Genomic DNA, 26,760 nt, shown 5'->3' with positions numbered 1-26,760 from the left:
CAACGTCCTCGCTCTGTGCAGTGCAAGTATTTCAGAGACAAACAATAAAGAAAACTGGATTAAATATCAAGCTAATAATCATTTTCTCTCTAACAAAGGGGCTGAAGTCAGATTGCAGACTGCAAAGCTGCTTTTGTAGGGCAACCCGAAAAAGGGAAAGTTTTGTTCAATTGGGTGGGGTGGTGGTGGGGGGAAAAAAAAGAAGAAAAATGTAATTATTTTAAAGCAATAAAGCAGCGATTGGGAAAACCTTCCACTGACATCTCTGTAACAGCTGGAAATGTCACCAAGTTCTTGACATGAGAACCTCAGAGCAGATCTCACTCCCCCCCCTAGTGTCACTAGTCTGGCAATGACAAGCGCTTTGTGCAAGGTGACCCCCCCCGCCTCAAAAAAGTAGTGATATCTATGTAAAACTGTGCTAAACATTTCAATACATTATAATATAATGTCTGGGTTTGGGTTTAAATGAAATGACAATAACATTGCTTTCAGCTATAATGTATTTCGTTTTACTTTTTTTTCTAAAAAAAAGTGTGAAATTATAATTGAGTTCAACTTGGGGTGTTTATTTTGGCCTCCTCTATTCTGGTTAACCACTCCTTCCGCACACCGAGGAGAGCAAACTATTAGGAAATTAATAAAAGGAAAGAAAATATCAGTGTGCAAGTGGAGAACAAGACAATCACTGTGCATTATAGATCACCTACTGTCAAATGCTGTATATTGTGGCTGTGCACTGCTGCATTAGGAGTCCTCCACAGTGAGGGTAGAGTTTTAAATCCCTTTTCTTCCCCTCCTAATCGCTTTCGTTGAATGGAATATGTAGAGGATATAGAGGGGATCGTGTTTTAATTCCTCCTGCTATAAATAGAGTCCATGTTAAATTATTCTGCCTCCTCAAAAAGCACAGCAGCTATGCAGGTACAGCACAGACCATTATCCTGTTGCATTCACTTGTCCTGTTCTGGCAGCAAGCCTGTTTCCTATGTACCATGTTTTATCCTTCCCAGTAATGAATCCCTTCTGAACTTTCAAAGTTAAAGGAATCCTGGGGTGTGGGGGTGATGGGGAGGGGGCTGTGGAGGGCAGACCTGCTATTTAAAAGTAACAAACTCTCAGAAGGTAAGTTAAAATTGGAAATGCTCTTGAGTAATAATCTTCTATCATATATATTCCACTCAACAGAAGCGATTAGGAGGAAAACTGATCTGTCATCCTATCTATGCATCAACTGTATCTCGGGTCATTGTACAATAACATATCTGTGGCTTCACATTCCCCCCAAGTGTTTAGCCAATCATTCTATTCTCAGCTTGTGTCTTAACCAGATGAATTGTTTATAGTTGTCAGGGCCATCTTAGGTCAGTAAGGCAGACTGATTACTTGGTAAATCTTTCTTCCTAGAGTAAATAATAATAATAATAATCCTTGGATTTGATGTGGATTATTATTATTAATGTAATAATCCATATCAAATGCCTTATCAGGTCAAATGATTATTAATCTCAGTGTTAAATATCTTTATGTCCCAATGTGATAGATCTGCCCCCCTTTCCTAGAGCAATAAAACAGTTGCTGGATATTGGAAGTCAACTAGCTGGTCTATTTCTGGCGATAAACAGTGTGATTTTTCAAATACATTCGGCACATTTTCTAAGGGGTTGGGGATTCTCTTGGTCTGAACAGAACAAGGAGAAAGGTTAACTCTCAAAGTCAACCTGTTAAATGTTTTTTGCAAATGAATTCAATTTCCTCTTTGCAAATTTTAATATTCCCACACTGTTCAGGTGTGTTCTGAATCTGGTACTCTGCGACCTTTTTGCTCTGTAATCGTCTCCTCTAAACACCAGATAATAGATGGTTGTCAGTGAGCCACAAGGCGGTAATTGAATCTCGAGATTTTGACAAGGTAATAATTTCCATCATAATTGAAAGCTTAAGATTCAATTACTGTCTTCTGGCTGTGATTTACTTGTTTGTGTTTTATATATATATTTATGTATGTAAAATAAGGCTTGCACTTCCTATTAAAGCTGTTTTCAGCTAAATTACTGTTTGCCACTGGTCTTTTGCTCTTGACTATTATAAAATGATATGTGTAGTCAACGTATATTTTATGAGTGTTTGCGCAGTTAATATTATTATTTATTATAATTTGCACGAAGCAATGTGTCACGCATGGGCATGAAGTGAATGATCAATTTTATCTGAGGGATTTGTTGGCCAGGACACCAAGAGAAACTCCTTTCTGTTTTGAACAGGCAGATGGCACCTTTATAGTTCGTAGGGTGACACATATGAACATGACATTAGACGTCAGTGTGTGTGTATGTGTCTGTTTGTGCCGCTGTTTATAGTCAAGGTGCTCCTATTCCCATCCCGCCATTCCATTTTCTCTCATGTTTGCAACATTTTCTCTTGAATGCATTGATGCTATTTGCTGCAACCACAGCTTTCAGCAGTGAGTTCCACATTCTCACCACCCTCTCATTACTGAAGTTCCTCCTAAACGACCTACGAGATCTACACGCAATGCAGAGCATTGTACAGGAGTTCAGCACCAAGGCCCAGCGTGGGGGGTTTCAACCCACAATGTTTTGACTCGGAGGTGAGAGTGCTACCACCTGAGGCAGGCTGACACTATTACTTGAGCTTCAGCTTGTACCTCGTTTGATTGGGCTGCTAATGTGATCATTTTAATGTAACCTCGGAAACATTGCGTTTGGGCTAAAATTAGCAGGTCTATAAGGGGCTTCAGGGCTTTAGTCAGTAGATGTATGACCATCAGATAATACAGGAGAAGGAGCAACAGCCTGTTACAGAATTATAGAGAGCAGGTTTAGCCGAGCAAATCACCAGCCTTTGACTTGTGTAGACAATTACAATATGGAGGCTCAGATTGTACAATAACACTGAAAAAAGGAAGGTTGAGGAGAACAGTACATGGAGGCAGGACAGTGGAGGAAAGAGATTGCGTTGGAGAGTGAGTCCTGGGATAAGAATTGAAGATATTTTAGTCAGAGATTAACTGCAAGAAAAATTACCAATGCTCACAGTTGTCCCACAGTATCAGTCTATTCCTGGTACATGTGCAAAGCTTACACTAACGGAGAAAATAAATACAGGTTATTTATAATATTCCTGAATAATACTTCTTACGTTTGATACAGCAGCTTTCACATCAGGAGTACATCTCAAAGTGCTTCACGGAATATACTGCAAAGTGTAGTGACTGTCTACTTTGTAGGGGATCCTTTTTATCTCTATGAAAGTTTTTCCACATTACTTAGTCTCTTCCAGGTCATATCCATTCGATGAAGAGAGGATAGGGAGGCTGAGGAACAAGTAGGCTGTGGAAGGCTGCCCAGAAGTTGTCTATATCTCTATCGATTCTACTATATCTGTGTATATGTACAGGGGTGAGGGAATTTACCTCCAGTAAGAAAGTGACCATTGAAAGTGAAAGAGGAGGAATAGTGGGCAATATGTTTTCGGTTCTGTTTGCTAGGCAGAGAAGTAATAACAGTAGTAGTGGTTAGTTCATTTGAAACGCAGAAGTCAGGTTAGGCAGCACGAGTGAGGTGCTGGGCTGAGAGCTGATCGTTTCTCTTGAGTTCCAGGAGCCATTCTGTGTGATAGTTCTGTAATTAAGTATTGTTTTTATAGGATTGGTTGTGTCCGAGGGTTTACCGGGCGCCAGTCCCTATTACGTTTTGTGTTGTTTCTCAATTGTCCCTGAGGGATTTCCAGGGGCTGATCTCTGCTGTGTATGTTGAGGTGCATTCTCGGGCTCGTTGTTTTGTCTGGAGTACTGAGCAATTCCGGAGTGCATGCTGCTGTTTCTCAATTATTTGATTTGGATATCCGTGTCGTTGTATGGTGCGGAATATTGTGTTGTTATATGGTTTGAATACAGATTGTTGAACTTTACCGTTTGTTGATAAATATATATATATTTGATATTAGTGGAATAAACGGTATACTCTTACCACTGCCTATCGAATTATTAACACATATGCTATGTTAGACAGATTAGCAAGTTACTTCTCTTTATGTGCACTTGCTTATCATCAAAATCAAGCATCTGAGGATAGAGAGTGCCCTCTGCTGTTTACAACATGCAAAAAATAGTTTCACCGCAAATGTACTGTGTCCATGACAATCAGTAGAAATGTGAAATATATTGTTTTCTGTTTGAAATACCTTTTTTATATAATCTATTGAAATCCACAGCAGCATTACGTGCAGAGTTAAACGTGTAGACGAAATGAACAAAAATGAACAAAATTAGTTTTAACTTTGTGTAGATGTGTGCAGCTGTAAAGTTAAATCGTGCTAAATCTCTTTGTGTGACTAACAGTCCATCATGAACACAGTAAAATAAATTTATTTCATCCACAGAAATTGGAGACCATAAAATTGATCAGAAAATTGCTGCAAAAGTGAACTGGAAAGTTTCATAATAGCTGAACACTTTTGAACCAACGTTTTGAGACAGAAGTTCACATTTTCCTTTTCCCGAGTACTCTTCGTTTAAAATATCTTAATTTTTTTTTAAATAAAGCAAAGTTATGCATGCGGGTTGTAAAATAGTTTATTTCTACCAAAAAACTTACAGGTTGTTTTTGTAATTACATCATTGTTGTTAATCAGGAACCACAGTTTTATTTGCTATTATGTGTAATATTCGATTATAATATGCTAAGATTCCTAACTTCATACCATTTTCATAAAAAATTAATACTTATTATAATAATGTAAAAATGTGCACAAAACACTTCCATAGCCTTGAGAGCATGAAATCACTTCCGTTTGGCACATTTTAATCCGTGATTTGAAATGAACATAGGAAGGATTTTGTTTCTCATAATGGCACACTATAAGCATATTAATATATCCTCTTCAGATAATGGTTTCTTCATTAAAAGCTGCCTATTTATCCAGCAGTTTCCATCATTTGCTCTCAGTGTTTTGAAAAAGATCTACAAGCCCAACAAGGCAGCAATCTCAAATTCCAATTCTAATTCTATAGAACGAGGTTTATTTGATACATATTCTGTGTTCCATAAAAGCCAATCTCCCCTTTCATCCGTGTCGTTGAGGCCGACTATAATGCCTCTACTGTTATTCTGGCATAGACTGGGCATCAAATTTAGGACTGGCTCACCAGATAAGCAAGCTGAGCCACTGGTAGAGCTGGAAGGAGCCATTCTGTTTAAGAGGATTAAGGAGCAATGTGCTGGGTTAGAGAGCTATGAGACAAATATGATTTTTTTTGCTGTGTATGAGTCGTAAAACCTGATTAAAATCAGGTTTCAGTGATCAATACTACTTGTACGAAAGGCCTCGGTTCATTAAAGCTTGTTTTGTCATTTCTTTTTCCAATGTTAGTTCTTGCCAACTGGATATGCTGAAAAAAGTCGCATTCCATGATGGAATCTGTCCTTTACATTAGGTTTGATTCTGGTACAATAATACCCGAGTCAACAATGTCTTTGCAATAATGTCACCTGTCATGTGCATGTGATTCTATTGCAATGTAACATTCTGATGGACTGCTGGGTTTTTCTTTCTTCCAGTAGAAAAGGGTAGAAAGTGTCTTCGCAACTAATACTGTATTAAGAAAAACTGCCATTTCAGATGAACTACAGATTAATACTTCCTAATACTAGATATATCCAGAAGCAGCACAGTAATATTGCTCTGTGCAAGGCTTAAATTGTCTTCCAATTAGTGCAGTCCAACATACATTGAATCACTGTGAACTACTATCAGCTCTTTTTTTAACAATAGAAGTATCACCAGCAGTGAAACAACATAGAGCAGATTTTTGTTTGCACACACGGAGCTCTGGGTGTTCTTGAATGGAGGGTAGAGCATAGTTACTCTCTGCGCTCGTTCACATTACAATGAAAGCAAGTACCAGAGTCAAACCTAATGTAAAGGTCAGATTACATCATGGTCTGTTCCAATCCTAACAGCAACTACGACATTAATTAAAAAGGTCTTAGACGAGACAGGGTCACATTCACAGCAGAGAACAAAACAAAGTTAGCAGCTAGTGATTAATAGCTTGTGTTGCTTATTAATGCATCACAATATGGAACCTTTCATACAATAATAAAAAAGAAAGCAGATGTGTCAAAAACGTAAGCTGTGGAATCTTCAGGCTCGGTATCATTACTACAGTTCCATCAGATTTCAGGATTCATGTTCTAAACTGGTTTGAATTTTTCATTATTTTCTTTCCTTCTTCCAGTTATTATGAGATGCTAACAGTGTTCAGCTTCTTACCTGAAAGTTAAAATGCAGGCGTTTTAATACATATAGCAAAATGTTATACAATACAATGCAAAATTACGGTTATAAAGCGCCTTTCACGTCAGGAGGACATCCCAAGGCGCTGAACAATCAGGGACTAGGACCTGAACGGGGGAGGGGGTCCGTTAGCATCAGGGAGGGTGGAGGACAGAGAGGGTAGGAGGGTGCCTGAAGGCACGGTCAAAGACGAGGGTCTTGAAGCGTACCTTGAGAAGGAGGCAAGGGAGGGAGTGAGGCTAAGGGAATGTGGGATGGAGTTCCAGAGGGTGGGGGCAGAGAGGCTGAAGCCCTAACCTCCAATGGTGGGGCGGGCTGGGCGGGGTGGGAGACATGGAGCAGGTCAGAGCCTGCTGAGCAGAGGGAGTGGACAGGTTGATAAGGGGTTAGCAGGTCGGAGAGGTACGAAATGGCAAGGCCGTGGAGGCCCCTGAATGTACGGAAGAGAATCTTAAACTCGATCCTCGGAGGGATGGGGAGCCAGTGGAGCCGGGCAAGGGTGGGTGTGATGGGGTCATGGAGCCTGGTACGGGAGAGGACACGAGCTGCTTATGGTTATGTTTACATGCAACATAGGCAATGGTTACTGTGCACATCACTCTGTAGAAAATTTTAAATGGGATTGAGAAAGTAAACTGAAAACAATAATAAATATTCCTTGATTTGACAAAGCGCCTTCTACATCGGTAGGTTATCTCAAAGTAATGCATTGAGACTTTTTTGTAGGCGAAGGCGGAGGCGAATATGCGCACATCAATGTCCCCGAAACAGAAACGGTTTCGACAGCAAAAAAGAGCGCAAAAAACGCACTGTCAAAGAGGAGGGTCTTGAGATGGGTCTTGAAGGTGGCAGAGGAGGGGGCGAGGCGGAGGGACTGCAGGATGGAGTTCCAGAGGGTGGAGGCAGAGTGGCAGAAAGCCTGCACTCCAATAGTGGGGTAAGCGAGGCGGGGGACGTGAAGCAGATCGGCGCCCACTGAGCGGAGAGAGAGAGTAGGATGGTAGGGGATTAGGGAGGAAGCCCAGAGGGGAAGGAGGTCAGATGACTCCAAGGCAGCTGAGAGGGAGGGGGGAAGATTTTTTCATGGGGCGGTAGAAGATGGAGGTAGGTTGGGCGGTGGCGGGAAGAGGAATTGAAGAGTTAAGGGAGATGAACTGATGGTCCGAGATCGCTTTGTCGATGATGGCGAGGTCCGAGACGGTGAGGCACTGAGTGATCACCAGGTCAAGGGGTTGACCACGGACGTGGGTGGCGGAGTGGATGTGGAGGGAGAGATTGAGGGAGGAGATAAGGGAGGAAAAGTCAGCAGAGGTAGAGCAGGAGGGGGTGAAGTGAAGGTTGAAGTCGACTAGGATGAGGAGGATTTTGGAGCAAGGGAGAAGGAAGATAGGAGGGTGGAGATGTCGGGGATGAAAGTGGGGGAGCGATGATAACGTACACTCGACACTGTTCAATACAACTGGAAAAATAGAGCAGTGGATTTCCGGCATTTTTGTGAGAAAAATGTATTATGTACAACAATGACCGACACACAAGCAAAACAGGCAAATGACTAATCTAGCACAAACGGTCTGGTGAACCAACAACAACTTGCACTTATATAGCGCCCTCCACGCAGGATAGCGTCTCAGAGCGCTTAACTGACTGTCCAGAAACTGACTGTCCAGCGCCTTGGGACGCCCTCCAGGCATCAAAGGCACTATCCAAATGTAATTTTGCTGTTGTTTCGTTAATAGTGGCAGAGCCTGACTCCGAGTCGGGGGGAAGGGGGCTGCTGGCTGTAAACATGGTCGAAGAGGACTGTTCAGGATGGTTTCCAACCAGCCAACTTTCTGCTGTCCGAACCACGGCAGCCCTGATAGTAACAATGGAGACACCCACAGGCAGAATGCCCACACTCTCAGCTGAAGATTAGTGAGAGGCAGAGAAGGGGATATGAAGGAGAGTTATACTGTACTAAACTCAGGACCTTTTGCTCAGTTTCACTACTGGGCACTAGAGGGAGCTCCGGTTACATATTTTGTTCATTTTGTTGAAATGGAAATAAGGAGACGAACTATGAATCTGCAATAAAAATTAGGAATCAGTGGCTCGGCTGTTATTATATGTCTAAGAATAGGCTGTATTCCGCGGGAGTAAAGGCAAGCTCTATATAAGACTAAATAATCCTTGTGTTACCAAGTGTTGCGGATTTCTTACGTATTTGTTGATCTGTAGTCAGCAATTCTCCATTAATACATTTCAGCAAATTTGTCATTGTGCACTTTTAAATCGAATAACATCAAAGATATGCAATTGAATTAATTATTTATCAACACCGATGAGTATTTCCAATATCTCTCTTATTTATGGCAAAAGGCTCATTTGTTTCACTTTTATACCAATTGTTGATAAGATTTGTAAGATAAGTGGATAAATCAACTAAACCGTAATATATTTACTGTGGTTCAAAACATCTAGAAAAAGGGAACACTGACTCAAGTTCAGAATAGAGATTAATTATTTTTATTTAATTATTTTACACAGAGGCTGGTAAACATGTGGAATAGACTATCCTGGGCGATGTTGGAAGCAATGCCATCAGCAAATTTAGGAGAGAATTCCTCTAGCAGTCCGCACCAAATACTATAATAATAATAATCCTTGCATTTTATATAGTGCCTTATCACGTCTTCAAGACGTCTCAAAGCACTTCACAGGATATACAGTCAAGTGAATTGATTGTATATTTTGTGGGCGAAAGCCAGCTATTTAGATAGCTATTTGGTGAAGATTGCCTCTGAGCAAGATCATAAAATGATGCAGCATAGATCGAGGTCATTCAGCCCATCAAATCTGTGCTGGCATTTTCATTCACTTCACCCACCTCAGAAGCGTTAAAATTGATATGTCTTTGAAAGAAGTATCCATTTAGTCCTATTCTTCTGTTTTTTCCCCATACCCAAGGTCAAATCTCATTCCCCTTCACTATCTTCATAACCTTGTAATATTTATTTTCAAGCTCCTATCTAATTGCCTTTAAGATAATGTATGGACAACGAGTCAGCCAGATGAACCACATTTCACCCACAAAATACAGTCACTACACTTTACAGTATATTCTGTGAAGCGCTTTGAAACAGCTCGAAGACGTGAGAAGGCGCTATGATTGTTTGCTTTTATTCCAATACAATATTAAATAGTATGGAGGCGAGTGGTACCTTTTCTGCAGACTTGATTGCATGTCCTTTTTTTGTCAAAGTTATTTGTGTTACCTCCACATCCAGTGTAGATAAACATCTCGCATTTATCAATGGTAATGTTGTAGAAGAATCTTTTAAGGGAATCCTTGCAATCACCTTTTTGTAAAGATGGCTTGCATATCTCTGGAACATTTACTGAGAGACAGACAAAAACACAATTAGCATCACATGGTATTACGGAATTTGCTTCTGATTCAAGAGCAATTACAGTCCAGGAAACATTCTCCAAACCATCAGCCTCAACTATAAGCCTCAGGTGTGGAAATATCCCCAAAGATAGTCTAGAGAAGCTATGTTGTTCTAAGTGCTGCTATCACCTTTTGTGTTTGTTAAAAGTATTCCCTCTTGCAGGATTCCGACATTAAGTATTTCATTCTTGCAACTTTGCAGTCTTGTGCATTGTGACCCTGAACAAGAAATATTCGAGTGACTTGGGAGTGTTGTAATTGGGAGGGGTGCAGAAATGCTGCAATCTTTAAAGGGAAAAGTGGCCAAGTTCAAACCCTATCCTTTTAAGCAAGACAGTAAAATTACTGATAACATGAGTGGAATAGTGGGCTTCTTCGCATTATCACTCCAGGGGAATTTCTTGCAGTGGCAGTTGGATAAGAGGAGTTCTACATAAAATGACTATTGCCATGGTGACTTTATAACCTTCAGTCTATGCAAATGAAAATGCAGTAACATGAGATGATTGACGGCCAGCAAGTATCTTATTCGGATTCCTTAATACTCAGTCATAAACATGAAATTCTGCTGGGAATCTGAAGCAGGTCAAGACAACTGATGGGAAGCTTGTTTTACCAGAGGGTATCATTTAAATGGGTCATCGTGACACATGTCCACATACTTTCAGGATTTGTGACTGTGAGGGAATTCCACGAAGAAAACACTAGAAAATTGTAAATGACTAGGATTTGGGCTTCTTGATTTTAAAATGGTTAATCTTCTGGCGAGAGTGGGAAAGAAGACGGACAGACAGAAAGAATGTGGCTGAGCTAAGAAATTTGATCTCAAAGAGCACATGGAATTGCAGACACGTGGAGTAGGTATTTGACCTGGATTTCGATTTATTCTGAAATCAAAGTCTGCAGAATGTGGCAAATTCAGTCTTATCTTTGAAGTTGTTTTTCAGTTACACTTATCTTACAGAAAACCAGCTCCCCAAAATAAAACCTGCTTTGAGGATTTTGACAAATTCTATACAAGTCTGAAACACTATGGAGCAAATCTAGAGCCAGGCAGAATTTCTCCCCCAAACTGTCTGGAATATCCAAATTCTCACAGGAACCACAGCAAACCATACAATATATATCATGGACTGAAAATATTCTCCAGCCACCTTCCAGGCATTTCTGACAGATATTTTAAAACAACTTTTCTTGACATAAAAAAACTGTACAGTTTATGAAAGTGCAAATAAAATGATTTTGAGTGTTTAGTAATTAAACTGTGGTCAGGATTTTAATTGAAAATGTACCCCTTGTACCTGCGAATTTTCAGCTCTGCTAACAACTTCCATTGGAAGCTAAGAGTAGTGAAAAAAGAATTTAGCAGAGAGAGAAGCCAAAACACTGGGTTTGTGTTGTTGAAGCTTTCCTATCTGGCTATCTGAGTGACAATGTCAGGAAAAGTCTTCAGCCATGCCTCATCCTCCTCTATTAATACACATCAAAGCAGTTAAGATGAATCTTATTGCAGCCCGTTATAATCAGCCAGTCGTTTTTTTTGTTGATCTCCTCGTATTTAAGGATTCTGAACATACTGCACTATGGGAACTGCGATCTTTGGACTCCCGAGGCAATGATAATATTGAGGTCATGGCATTTTTTAATACTTAAATTAATTCTTCATTTCCGTTCCAGTCCTGTTAGCCTGGGTGATTAATTTAAAACCTTGATGCCAGAAAATGCCAGAATTACGTAATAAGGAAAGATCAGTTTAGAAGTCAATAATTCAATGTTAAGTAAATCTTCAGGAAAAAAATTGGTGGCACATCTATTTGCAAGGACCAAAATTACTTCTGCTAGCTCAAAATACTTGAAATGCTTCAATTATGGTGTTGGATAAGTGTGTACAAATCACATCACTTTCACATCAGGAGTACATGGAGTGCCACATATAATTAAACATGTCTTAGAGCTATGTTTATTGGTATTTTTACAATCAATTCACTTTCCAGTATATTCTGTGAAGCGCTTTGTGATATCTCGAAGACGTGATAAGGAGCTGTATCAAATGCAAGGATCATTATTATTATTTAACTGTAGTGGCATTTCTGATGATAGAAAATAGTTTGTTTCTTTTGTAACCAACTTTAAACTTTCTGGGTTTTTTTTAAACATTATTTTGATGCACATTCAGCAGGTTTATACCCCTGCATTGTCCTGTTCTATAAACCTATAAAAAGCAGTTAAGCTGATACCAGAGAGGTTACTCTCTGTCTATCCTCATTGAATGACCTTTTATCGCAAGCACCTTCTCTCCTCTTGTTGATAAACTGCCAAGTGAGGATTTGTGCTCAGTACAATCTTTTTTTAACTACATCCTTAATTGAGGAGTTGAACTTCTGTAAGTTTCTTGTAAGAACTACAGAAAACAGACATCGAAGTAGAAAGGAGAAAATAATTATTTAAAATGGAAAAAAAACACCCAAGATATATAGTGCTACATAACTTAACTTCAGTGTTTACTGACTTCATGAACAGAACTAAAGTGGAGCTGGGAAAGCGCTTGAACAGGAAAACTGTTGAATAAATGGTGTGAGTGATGGGGAAAAGGCTTCAACATGTTAAGTGTGTCTCTTGCAGGAAACCCCAGGCAACTTGGCTATGACCTAAGATTCCCTCAGACCAGAAGTCTTGCAAGTCAGCATGGAGTTCCCTGCGTGAGATGCACTAAATTTTTATTTAATTCCACCTGAGTCAAGATTTATTCTATTAACATAGCATTTTAGAGCAACCATAATTTGGCAAGTTGTTAAAATCAGTCTTAATGATAAAGGCAGATTTCTTAAAAGAACTTGCAGAAAACCAGCTTCAAAATTTGATTGTATTTAAGAATTTGCCAAATTGTGGATGGTCTAAAATGTTACATTAATAGGGTAAATCTAGGTGTGAGAAAATGTTTTCCAAGACATCTAATAATTGAAATCTCAAATGCAATAAACTCTGAAATGATGTATTCTTTATTTATGTTTTATTTTAAACTTACTCTGATCTATTTATAGACATGTCCATTCCTAAATAAGATCATCTATGCTTAGTTCAGATTACCCTTCACTGCTGAATAAACAGTAACTCCATATGGCAAACACAACAAAAGCTGTTGCTAGCAGTTTGAGGATTAATTAAGCAAATAATGAACACATGAATAGACTGTCCTGCCAAACTGTAGGATGGCTGAAGGTCAAGATCCCAGGTTCAAAGAATCTACTATCTACCCACAAATTCACCTACAAATAGTCACAGTTCACTTACAAATAGTCACTGCACTTCACAGTAAAAAATTGTGAAGCGCTTTGAGATGGCTTGACTGCATGATAAAGGCACTAAAATCAAATGCAAGGGTTTTATTATTATTAGTCTGTGGTCTGTTTCATAAGCGTGTGTTCACAGTTTATTATAGTTTCTCAATCAAAGATTTGAAGTCTCAATTTTAAACATGTTCTAACAATGCTCTTTCCTGCTCGAATTAGGGCCATTTTGACATGTTAGGGTGTTCAGCAAATTTGATTTCAAAGCTCCCTTCATCTCTGCTAAACTGAAAGTCAGTTGCAAGAGACAGACTACCTGAACCTCTCGTGTTTAGAGCATTTCATATCACAAAACCACCCACTTCTCTATTTAACACTACAGAAGAATTCCTGGATTTTCTCATTCTCGGGGAAAGTACTTGCATTGTATTGGGATCTACCTGTTGGGAGACAAATTTCACCAATGTCTAGATTTACTCTATTTATAGATTGTGAATGCTCTATCGAGCACTCTGGAATGCTATCGTATGTGAGGTGGCGCTATATAAATGCAAGTTGTTGTTACTTCAGAGCATTTCTAGCATTTCAGAGTGTTCAGAATTTCGCAAGTTCTTAACTACAGCTTTAATTTTAAAGCTTGATTTCTGTAAGTTTCTTTTAAGAACTACAGACAACAAAGTTAAGACTGAATTCAACAAATTCTGCATGCTCTCAAATGCTACGTAAGCGGAGTAAATCTTGGTCCAGGTAGAATTTCTCTCCTGTATTGAGATAATATAAATACAATACCAATTGACCGGTATCTTAACATTCCCCCAACTTCAAGAGCTGTCGTGTCCTTAAATCCTTGAACCACCCTCCAAACCATTATTCTAAATAGAAGTAGAGTTAATCAGAGATAATTTTATTCCATTTATGCAACTGTTTTGCCAATAGCTGTTCCCACCCAAGATTGGCATCAACCTCCTGTTTCTGAGCCAAACTGAACTGCCATTGTATCGTGCGATATGAAGTGCAGGCAAATTGTGCCTGATTTTACAGCTTGTTACTGAGGAATGGTGCACATATATTCTAGCAGATTAACAGTTTGAAAACTGCAGGTGATTCACCACCCACCATTACTTCATCTGTCTTCCCGATAATGAGTTTCCATGAGCTTTTTTCAACACAGCAGTTGGATAAAACCAAAACACATTCCTTTGTTTTATATAATCAACCACCCAAAGGTTATTTTTTTAAAAAATGTCTGGAGATATGTGGAAATAATTCTTGGAGAATTCTCTATAGGATAACTCAAGGCTCAGTGATTTCATAAGTGCTGTAATATCTCAGCTGAAGCGATGGAGCTCAGCAAAACAAATGGGAAAACATCAGGAAAGTTTAAAGAGATTATACGTTGGGAACAGTTGCATGCAGTGTAACTGAACTCAGGGTGTAATAATTGCAGCCAAAGAACACACCCAACATACAATCACAGCTTTCTATATTAGGAGCCTTTTGAGATCACTAAACAGTAGAACTTGGGATGGACAGACTGGGGGAAGGGATTCTTATTCTTCTTGCTCCTTTTAACCCTGTTAACAAAAGCTAATAGATAGGCTGGTCCCAGCTGGACAGGCAGTTGGACGTGTGGGAGACTGAGCTTTGATTGGCAAGCTATGTGGTTTTAGCTGGTTAAATTTCAGCAGTTCCCCAACACACACTTTGGTGTCCCGAAGCCTTGGTTATTGCCAACCTGCGCCCAATATTCTCCGGAATTCGATAAGTAGGATGCATGCCTCGAGGAAGAGAGTGCATATTTCAATCCAATAAACATCTCTGGAATTTCCATGTATAGGTAGTTTAATTTTAATTTGAATTGAATACCCTTAAGCATGGGAACGGGTTTCCGAATGTCTCAAGATACTGGCTGGCCAAAAAAATTTGAGGTCATAAAGATTCATTTTGCAGCTGTTAACATGACACGCCTAAACTTACTGAGAGATTCTATGCTAATCTTTAAAGAATAGTCAAAAGGTATCATTTTGAAAAGTATGAACATGGCCACATTGGCGGTAATTCCTGTTTTCCAGCTAATTAATTGACAATGACACATAGTGTGCTATTTGGCTATCCTATTCTTCAATGTTACAATGCTAAAATAAATGGCATGAACATATGGCTATCGCCTTGAGACTCAGGGGACTGTAGCAGTCATGGGAATGTCATTACAAGGGTTGAAAACGCATCCGATTGCAGAGTGATGTCTCCAGGAGTAAATGTGTACATAATTACTAACAGAATGCAATCATGCCACTTACTTCTGAGATTGGAAGTGTGGCAATGGAGTGACTCCATCCTTATACGTCATTGGGGTTTTTTTGGGGGTGGGGGGGGGGGGGCGAGATTCAATCTCAAAATCGTGACCACATCTTGCCTGTAAATATCACATTTTAATCTTCAATGTTACTTGTGAGGTGAACTACTGAGATGTCTCGATGCCTTGATATTCTGGTACACTGTCAGTAATGTACATAGAATGTGAAGTATTTGTAGCATTCAATGATCTATTGTTGTTTCACAACGGATATGGGAATGAATAACTTTCACAAGAAACACATTTTAAAATGCTGCAAATTTCTGCCCATTACTTTATTATTATAGTTCCCATTCACTTTTTAATCCCATAACCAATTGTGAAATTACTGTGTTGTTTGGAGTGGCAATCTCACCTAATTTAAAGGTTTATGTCAGAGTCGATGGCAAACAAGACAATAGTGATTGATTCTCTTATCTGTGGTTTTTCTTCATTTTACTCCCTCTAAGAAGATAACACAGCCTGGCTATCCTGACTATCACCAGTACAATCCAGCTGTAAAAACATGCACAATTGGTTAAGGATTTTTTTACCTTCACTCCCAGCGGGGAAGCAGCTGACCTCTACATCCCATCTTGTTTGACCACCAAGTCTTTAGATTTATTTTTTTGCAGCCACCACTACTTTGCTTTGGCCCAGTGTTACCCTTCATGCTGCCTAAACTCATGTTTTTTAACATTTTAATAAATTATCCATCCAAGGCTTACCAGCTGTTAGTCGAATAGGTTTTAAGTAAAACTCACTTAGGAATAAAATCACTTACGTTTTTTCTTCTGGCATTTATTCTGGCAGTGCTCCAAAGTATGGAAGTTGTTTTTGTTTCCAAGGCATCCTCCGTAAGAAAATGTCTCACATTGTTTTGTGACTTGGTTGTAATAGTATCGCGTGAAAAGTGCTCTACATGGTCCTGCATCAAAATTCAGCAAGCAAGGGTTTCTCTTATCTGCAAAATATATTGTCACATTATTAACGGAGTGAAAGTAAAGTTTAGAAGTTTTCTAGTTTTGTGTTTTTACTAAGTGACACAGCAATATAATTGATGGACGATTCCCTCATCTCTGTCCTTATGGCTTCAGCAAGTTTCTTTTCTTCATATTATCCATCATTAGTGCTTGACATATTTCTCTTTTGTACTTTCCAAGCTCCAAATGGATCATTGTCCTGATCATTACCTCCACAGGTAAAACTGGCTGTTCACTTCAAAGCCGCTTGTAATGGGCCCAATTGCCACAGCTGGCTTCAAAATACAGTCACTAGACTTTATTGTAAACCCTGTGAAGCTCTTTGAGATGTCCTCCCATGTATCCATCTAGAGTCAGGAATGAATGTGTTATATGTTAATCTATTATTATTTTAAGTGATAGCACATTCATCCATGATCCCAGGCGGAAATACGGTATTTGATTTTTTTTCGTTTTTTAAAAAATACCGTTTAAACTGTTGAATAAAGGCTTTCAGTGTACATTTGAACCTTTTTACACCCTGCGTTAGAAACATCATTTTCTTTTGATAGAGATTAATGTGTATAAAAGTAGGATGATTAAATGCTATCATTTTAAACAATGGATCCATTTCTGAAGAGCAAAGTACAAATGATCTTGACTGAGTCTGTCTTTCAGCATTGAGTTTGGAACTGATCCAAAATTCAAGGCTGATCGAAGTAGAAGATGTAAGCTGAAATGATATTTCATAAATAAAATCAATACAGTGAGTATAAAGTGAATTGAGAAATGGAAAGTACTTGGCTCATAGTGATGATAAACTGTGAATCTTTATGTGGCCTTATCTCAATAGGCTCAGTAAATGCTTTAAGTCCCTCCATTATCATTACTGCAGTTGTTCTTCATATTCCCTTGGTACTTATTTTTAACACAACAGTTGCACAAAACTAGTAAGTAAATGTATTTATAACTGTAATTAAAATGCTGTGGATGTGGTATTTTCATGCGTGGAAATACAAATTTGCTTGTCGGCACTGTTTAGAATTGTTAGTGTTATTATTTGCATTGGCTCAGAGTGATATGTTACATCAAACAATCCAGCCATGTTACTAGCAGCAATTTGACTTCATTATAGACATTAGTGCAGAAATGTAGATGAAGCATGAAAAACAAAACTGTATGGGAACATAGAGATCATTGAGAGGAACAAATGTCCTGTGAAGAATTGATATTGCCCTGATATACATATATTCAAAGTTTACAAAGGAAATTAATCAATGTTAATTATCTGTGAGTGCTTTCTAAGTCAATAAGCTGCTTTTTATGATATCCAATTTTGTGACTAACCATTTTATTTTTAATATAAATGTCTTGCAATTGCAATCTTATTACTGAAAATAACCATCCCCATGCTGCAATCCTCTCGCTTTCCCATTGTAGCTCACAGCTTCACCATGAAAACTATAGAAATACACATCTCTTATTTTCATTTTCTATGGCATTATAATAATTAATCATAAAAGTAATAGTCTGAATTCTGTCTCATGGAGCTAGGTCATTGTGCAATTTTTCCATAATTTTCATACAAACTGAATATAACCATCATATTGGGAAACTACCCATTACTAGCAAATCTGAACAGATTAATGAAGTGTAATGTGCAATTTCTAATCAACAATGGAAATCTCTTTATTGCTTATTGCTGTCTTTCCAACTGTTACAATTATAGAAATTTGAGTCGTGAAAAAAATTAAATTTTAAATTGATTTTTAAAAGTAATTTTGCTGTGAAATTTACGGCTAAACCAGATTGTGGTTATTAGATGACGTGATATCAATGAAATTACATGAACAAATGGTTCACAATGTAATCCATGCAACCAACCTCACACAAAAAGCACTGTGGTTACAGTCTATTATCTCACTCCAGTGAAATGCTCTAAAACACAATTCACTGAGAATTCTTGTGAAAGTTTAACAGCCCCATTTATCACATGGTCTGGGCTAAGCAAAATTAATAGTCTTTAGTAATCATTTGAATACATTGGATTTAATTTAATCTTTTTTTTAATAAGTTAGCCTAACCTCAGTGCAGGCAGTGATAATATTAAAATAAATTTTAATATTCATTTCTTCAAGAGAAAAAATCCAATTGCTAATCTGAAGTACAAGAGCCACCAAGTGTTCTGCTGGAACAAAGCTTGTGAACAGCTCATCTCTCTTTTCATGTTTACTTGTTCAGCTGAATTCAGTTTTTGTTAAATTGAGGTTCATCATTGATGCATTGCAGGAGAACAGGGAACTTTCCAGTCCTTGCCTTCCCAAGCTATTTGAGGGAATTAAAGTTTAATAATAATAATAATCCTGGCATTTGATATGTCTATGTACTTCCCCTGACGAACAGACAAGACAGCACAGGTGAATTCATTCCCTCTTGCAAATCACACCAGTTGAATAAAGAGTTTCTTCAGCAGAGTCATGGGAACTATCCCTTTGCTGGACAATATACAGGAAGAGAGGACAATATTTTATCATGTGGGGGAGGGCCTACAAAATACATAACCTTTATAGCACTTTATAGTTCTGTACACGTGGTGTACAACCAGTTTATTTCACTAAAAACATTGTGAACTGATTTGAGACATCCTCCAGACATAAAAGGCAGGATATCAAATTGCAAGATTTATAATTATTAAGAGGGTGATAATACTTTAACTACAAAGCAGTTTGCTTTTCTGTATGTATGCTCGGTGTTCCCTATCATAATTGTTAAGTGCTTGGAGACATTCATTCTATTTGAGTGGTGCTATACGGGTACAAGTTGCTGTTGAGTGCTCCTGTAGTATGAATTGATGCAGAAAGATTGCTCAATGCCAAATAAATTTGTTTTGGATGTCTTGCATCACAGATATCCTTCTTTTATTTTGCAGATGAAGTGAATGATTTTTACAGGGAGCTCCTGGTGTAGTTATCAAATACTTCTCAAGATGCTCTGATGCTTATCAACCCTCCAATCGCTCATTGAAGCCTAAAGAGAGCAGAATTGGTTCTGCGAGATGGAATATTGCCACTGGCCATCCTATACCATAGTAAAACACATTTTAGCAGCTGAGGAAAGAGTAACATTGGTATTGAAAATTATGTTATTTTTGGCAGCATTCTTGCTCCCTGTACAGGATCTAAAAGGGCCTGAGGTTAAAGTGAAAATAAAGGTTAAAGTGTCTGTACATCAAATGGCTCTGAGCCTGAATAGAACAAAGATCTATGGTTACAGATGTAATGCAGACTCAGATGTGGGTAATGAGGAGTCATGGCAATCGGCTTTAAAAGCACTGAAAATAACAGATGCCAGCAAATCACTGTCGTTCATCCATTGTGCAGACAGACACTTATCACATCCTCCGTATCCCATCTGAGCCAAAATGCCAGCCTTAATACATATTGTTCCAGCTGAGTATTCATACAAGCTTTCAGACAGTAAAACAAACTATAGCCTCGTTAAAATTGGGTAAACACCGGTTCATGTTTAATGAGCAAAGTCTGTTTTATTGTCAAAAGATGGATTTTAAATGTTTATGTGAAATTATCACAAAGTTCATTTTTTTTGAGGATGATGACCGGGTTAAAAGAACTGTAAGTAGAGCACATCGAGTTAGACATACTGAGGCCATTGGTATAAGACTTCAAAGCTGCCCCAAATCACCTAAAAGCTCTCAATTAATAACTAAGTTTGGCACCGAACAGTTAATTTGCAAATAAGGATCATAGTACAGCTGCTCTTGAATGAGCTGGTCTTTCAGCATTGAACGTGGAACTCTTATCAAAATTCTATGTTGATGCTTAGAGAAGGAGAGGAGTGATTGAAATACCAATTACAGTAAGCTGTGAGATCAATGCAGGGAGGGTGTACTGTGAATTGAGTAATACTTGGAAAGTGTTGATGTTTAACTCTGAATCTTTATATGGCATTATCTCAACAGACTCTGTGAATTCTCTTTGTCTCTCCATCATTGTTGTTCCAGTTGTTCACTCTATTCCCCTGGCGTGTAGTGGCAGCAGAACAACTCTGCAAAATGAACTGAGCGTAGAATCAGAAAATGATTTATAGTCATTATCTCAGAATCGGAGTTAACATGCATTAAAAGCTTCTGTTCACAAAGATACGTGTAAAAGATATTGATTGGGTTTCCAGAAGGTTACCCTACTATTCAAGACAACCTGTACTTGTTACTCATTTAGCCATGTTGCATTTTTAACGCACATAAGCATTTTGGCTTGTTTTTCAGGAGCTCCAGCTGCAGCGTTCTTATGTCGCCAACATTCAAGTGCTGCAATTGAAAAGTATGGTCGCAGTGCCAAAAATCGTGTTTTTCTATTCCAATTTCATGGCATTCGAGAAGGCATGTCTGTGTTTGAGCTACAAGGTATTGTGTCATCCCAGACTCTCCTGTAAATTTCAGAGCTTTTGTCTGGGTGCAGTGCTCTCTGTTTGCAGGGAGAAAACAACTGGTTTGGCAAGGATATTCATCAGACTCTGCCTTGAGAGGAATTTACAGAGAGAAACCTGGACTGCAATTACCAACAGTGGTTCTGAATGTTTACATCATTCAATCACTTACAGAAATAGTGTAGGGGCAAAAAATATTTCAGTTCCACTTTACAATTTCAAGAAACTTTACAGAACGGAAGGCGAGGGACAGAGTAATCAACATAGCTTCCTCATTACCATAAACAATCCAATCTGTTTCTTGGCACTTGCAAAGGAAATTTGGATTAGAACAACATGCGCAAACTCAATTCATCAAAATACAATAGTTATTTGCAAGCCTATCACCAATGTGGGTGTTGCTCTTTTCAGGCCATACTTTGTTAGCACAACGATCGAATTCTGAACCCCAACTATGTTGCTGTGGAGGAAGGAAGGTTGATTCAGATATTGAAGGCCCTTTGAGCTCATCCCTGCAGAGCACACAGCGTACCTTCCCTCCTCCCGACAGAACAACAAGCTGCTTTTTTAAATGCATCCAATGTCCTTACCTCGGCAACTTGTTGCAGCTGTTAATCATCCTCTGGGTAAAGATCACTTGAACTGCAGTTTCACACCTCTCCGTGAGGAAATAAAGACAGAATCTCGCCCTTCTCCCTGATATCTATATGAGCATTATTATTACATTCACTCTCCTATCTTTATCCTTGCCAGCCCAGCATCACTTCTGTTTATTGGTATGCACTTCTATTGTGGATCTTTTGTCAAGTTACAGGTTTTACTAAATCTAACCAATACATCTAGGCCAGTGTTAAGCTACTATTTATTTTCCAAATTATTTTCCACATTTGCTCTTTCTTGTAATAGTTCTTTGTAGCAGTTACTCACTACAGATTGTTCTACAAAGTGCTCTTTCTCATCAATTATGAATCACTGCTAAGCATATGAAGAAGGACAAGTAAAGGCAATGATAAATTATTCACAGACTGAACTGCACACTGAGATTTTCTTCAAAGCAAATATAGTTTGGGGCATCAGTTGTAATGATATCTAAAAAGTGGAAATTGTAGGTTAAACGCTTTGTTAATACAAAATATATTTGATCTCGGTGTACACAACGACTCAGGCATACTTAATCCAATATGACAAACGGAAAAGCTTGTGGCTATAAACTATTTGCATTACAAATATTTTTGTTCCTCGCATAGACCACTGACCACTTCAGTAAATATTGTGATCATTGAGCAACTGAGCTGCCCCATTCGCTGGACTCCACTGGCTGAAATGGTGCCATTTATTTTGATAACATGAGTTTAAAAAGAGCACGAGGAAGAACTTTTGATGGGTTATTTTGCTCTCTCGAAATGCTCCAAGACAATATTTTTACGGCACAGCGTGTGTTTGACTGAAAAAAAACACGTTGATACATACCTTTCACTTTACATTTAGCCTCACATTCTTCAATGGTTTCAAATCTATTTTCATTCCCGTCACATCCTCCATAGGTGAACAGTTCACAGTTCTGGGTCAATATATTGAAGAAGAATTTCCTGAAATAAGCTTTGCAACGGCCTGTTTTCGCCTGCAGTGTGCATATCTCATGGCCGTATTGCAGTTCTGGGATATTGCGCTCTGCATGATAAAATGTTGTGTTAATTCATCCTAAATTTATACAAACCAAGTACATATTCCATTGCACAGCTTCTGTTTGGTCATTTTTTCCCTTTGTAAGTGGGCATTTAAAGTGAACAAAACGTCAGTCTTCCTACCAAATGCTGATTAAGTCTGCAACGTACAGAAGTAACGTGCTTTAACGGAAAACAAAGGAGATGCTGAGGTGAAGGAAGTTCTTAGGAAATAATGCCCTACTAGAGAATACACCAAAGACATGGTTTTGCCAAAATCGCTTGTCCTTCATAATTAAACTTATAGAGATAGCCACTAGAAGGAAGCACCAAACACTATAATAAAAATAATCCTTGCATTTGATATAGCGCCTTATCATGTCTTTGAGACGTCTCAAAGTGCTTCACAGAATATACTGTAAAGTGAATTGATTGTATATTTAGTGGGCAAAGCCCAGCAGCAAATTGCATACTGCAGTGTCCCACAAACAGTCGTAGATTGAGTGACCAAATTATTATTATTATTCTGAAGGGATTATTAGCCTCGTTATCCGCCAATCGACTGACAACCAGGTTCCTACTTACTGCTAGGCAAACAGAGGCGTGTACAGTAAGGAAACTTGCCTCATGTTTATGGTGAGAACAACTGCAGCTTCACAACACTTAAAACTAACAGCAATGCAATCCAACTGTACATCAATTGACTGAGGCCTGATTTGATATATTGCTAATTGTATAAACTTCTGCGTTATGAATAGCTCGGGACTCTTAAATTATAGCACACGGCGACAGTTTTTTTTTGTCAATTTAGATCTTCAATATCTTAGGTTTTAATACAAAATGGGCTTAACAGGCTTAAACTGGATGGAATTTAAGGCATCTGACATGAAAGTTGACTGGAAAATGAGAACTTTTTTCCCCCCCCCCAAGTTTTCAGTTCTGCAATGTACTCCACAATAGAACCTCAATCAAACTTACATGCTAACAGTGAAACAATATGTGGAGTAATCAGCACTATGAAATGTGCCACACGTTCCTCTGTGTGTGATCTCTGGCGTATCTGTTTAAGTAAACATCCAGTCATATCCGTTCAGACAGTGGGGTGTTGACGGTTTTAAAAAAAATCTACTTCAAGTGTACGTGTTATTGACAAATGGAATGAGTCAGTGTTCCAGGTTTATGTGTATTTACACGTAGGAGTCTGTTAAAGATGTGATCCTACAATAGTCTTTTTGTATACGGTATGTGCAAGTCTAAGTCAATTTATTAACTATTTCAGAGGAATTTGCATCCATCACAAAACACCTTCTTTTCTCATGCTTCACCTTACAAATATGAAGGTTTCCTCCTTTGTGCTTGACAATTTAGACGCAGAACTTCTCTCTTGGGAGGATTGGAAAGGAATGAATAACTTTTGAGCTAATAAAGCAAATCAATCCTAAAGAGGGTGAAATGTTTCACCTTTAAAAATGGTAGTGGTGAATTTCCCTGCACGCATAAGCATGTAGATGATGTTTGGTGTCAGCCACAAGGTTAGAATGACTGTAACATTTATACTGCATCTACTAGGTCTGCTAGACATATCAAAGCACTTTACATTACTGGCAGGGGTGATGGGTGGGAAAGGAAAGATGACCAAAAGTTGTCATAAATTGTAATAAGCAGTGACTATGTACACATATGACTATATATCCTACAGTCAATATCTGATTTCCATGTTTGCATAAAAGCCCACGATGAGTGGGTGTGTATTGGTCATCACATCCCTTACGGTCTCAGGGACTCTGAGATTATTCTTGTTGCTAAACAACCCGTCTCCAATACAATGACATTGTACCAAGCAGTTATGGATACAAAAATATCTAAAGCATCTCTTCCCTAGATCGTAACTCCTTCCATTTTAGTGGTTTTGTTCTGCCCCATATGGAAACCCATCATCATGCTTCAAGAGTATTCAAACCAGACTGACGTTTAAGCATGGCAGTGGATTTCCATGGACATCAGACACCTAACTGGCTGACTAAAGAAAATGAATGCCATTCTTACTTGAGTGTTGAAACAGAAACACTGGGTACATAGGGTTGATTTAAGCTGCCTGAAAGTTAATATATTTATTTCAGTTTCTGTTGACATTTCAATTGAAAACTGCAGAGTACAAATTAGAATCTAGCCCTAGGCTCTTTTCTACTGGTGTTCAATCAACTCAGATGGATTTGGTGCTTTGACCAGCTCTGTGTCGCCTATGTAGAAAAAGTGAACCAATTGAATCTTTTTAAACTCCCCCATTTTTCTTCCCAGCTTGGATGGGCATTGAAACTGCAAGCCAATATATAAGGTGAGAGAATTCATGGTGATGCATTCCCCCTTCTCGCATAAAAGGATATTAAAAAGACTTAGTGGTTGGCTTAAGGAAATTGCTGAAAGATTTGTGAATAGCAACAAAACCATCCATGATATCTGATGGCTGCTTTCAGTGTGATTAATATTAAATCAGATCAAGGCTTTTTACAGTTTAAGCAAAGGTGCTCATCAGAGAATCATATATTTTACTCCAATTTTAGAATCAAGGCAGTCTTTCTTCAATAGTGTGTGAATTTCCTCTTCCAGGTGATTATTCTTGGTGTGCCACATTGCTAGATTCCAATTATCCGACTTCAACATACAATAAGTGGTACTTTGCGGTTTGAGCTACAATATACGATAACAATGTTCGTATAGCAATGTAACCTAATAGCTTCAATGTAAAATCATTCTCAAACATTCCTTAAAAGGTACTTTAGGTGGGTCGGTTAGCATCTGAAACAGAAAGATGGGTTAGGAGTTTGGGTGCTACCCTTCATCAGATTTTTAATGTAATATTTGGTCTAGAATCTGATGAAAGTGAGGCCAAATGTGACTTCCGATTGCAAATTTCAGATTGCAAAATACCAGTTGTTAATCCCAACCCGTTACATCTGAAAATAAACTGAAAAGCGGTCGGTATTTGCTCCGATCTAGCCTCAATCATGTGTGTCCCCCACTCCACCAGCACCACCGCCACAAATATACAGTCAATTCACTTTACAGTATATTCAGCGAAGCGCTTTGAGAAGTCTCGAAGACGTGATGAGGCGCTATATCAAATGCAAGGATTACTAGCGATAGTATTGCCATTCCCGGTTTGCCTTTCCTTGATAACTGCCAACTTGACATTCACAAACCAGAAGCCACACAATTAACAACTCTCCAAATTGTTTTACACATTTCTCCTTTGCACAGCAAGCATTTGAGACGACTTACAGCTTAAACTATAGTTTCCATTCACTGGTTCTGATCAGTCACTGCCCAGTTCACAGGAGTGTGTGTTTTTTGTCTGTCTTTCTCTCTCTCTCTCTCTCTCTCTCTCTAAAAATAAGGGGAATAAACGCATTCCCCCCATCGTTGCCTTTGAACAGTCAAACAAAAAAAAAAGTTTTTTCTTTAAACTGGCAACTGAGTCCACCTTAGGGTCAAGTCAGATGAGAAGGTTTCCACATGAACGCAACAACAACACAGACATCATCAGCCAAAGCAAACTGACCTGGAGTTGCAGGGGTTTTTTTAAAAAAAAAGAAAAGAAAGAAAAAAAAAGCAACATTGGAGAAGCGTAACAGTTGCTCTGAGTCCTGAACGTTCCTTTACTTACTTGGTTGATGGATCTGGGCATCCAGACAGTGGTCCTGGACCAGGAGGAGAGTCGCCACTATCACCAGGGCATTGGTCATGGTTGCTTTTGCTTTTGCTCTGCAGATGATCGTCTCCCAGTCTCTGCTCCAAGCTCTCTTGAGAGTGATTTCTCACCCTTTCCACTGGTTTTTGTTCCTGCAACAGTTTCCCAGTAACTTCCGCTGTTGTGGGAGTGTGTGGGTGTGTTTTTTTTGGATCGCTGAGTTAACTTGTTGACGTGGAGTGCAAAATGAACGATCCCCTTTGATGCTTATTTATTGCCCCATCCTCTACCCCTCTGACTTATTTTGCAACACTCCCAGGAAAGGTGTTGGTGTTGGTGGTGGTGGTGGGGTGGTGTTGAAGCTTGTGCATGTGTCACCACTGGAATGTGACACTCATTTTACTGGTTGGGAACTCAAGAGCAGCAGATAAGTGAGGCGTGGAGGGTTATATTGGTGGGAGGCTGGTTATTGAGCAATCTAGTCATGTGTGTACACTGTAAATTGCGAATGTTCCCTGGCTCCTGTTCAAAGGATCAGTGCGTTTGCGCCCAGACAGGGAGAAACTCATCTGTTTGCAACTGCAATCATGGACGTGGGGGGTGGAAACGTGGGAGACGTTTTTAATC

The 26,760-nt window shown here is 38.8% G+C and overlaps 1 protein-coding gene across 1 annotated transcript; it reads right to left on the bottom strand.

Moving 5' to 3' along the window:
• Positions 1–4,581: 4,581 nt before the first annotated feature.
• Positions 4,582–26,554, bottom strand: tfpia (tissue factor pathway inhibitor a). The gene is made up of 5 exons (XM_007890122.2): positions 26,110–26,554; positions 22,252–22,452; positions 16,158–16,337; positions 9,522–9,698; positions 4,582–6,297 (listed from the first exon to the last, which is right to left on the bottom strand). The coding sequence occupies exons 1-5, from the start codon at positions 26,186–26,188 to the stop codon at positions 6,266–6,268; spliced, it is 669 nt and encodes a 222-aa protein (XP_007888313.2). The 5' UTR covers positions 26,189–26,554; the 3' UTR covers positions 4,582–6,265.
• Positions 26,555–26,760: the final 206 nt, after the last annotated feature.

The sequence above is a fragment of the Callorhinchus milii genome, unplaced genomic scaffold (genome assembly GCF_018977255.1).
Source record: "Callorhinchus milii isolate IMCB2004 unplaced genomic scaffold, IMCB_Cmil_1.0 Scaffold6, whole genome shotgun sequence".
Lineage (NCBI taxonomy): Eukaryota > Metazoa > Chordata > Chondrichthyes > Chimaeriformes > Callorhinchidae > Callorhinchus > Callorhinchus milii.
The sequence above is the reverse complement of the archived record's forward strand: the minus strand, read 5'-3'. Positions and strand labels throughout refer to the sequence as shown.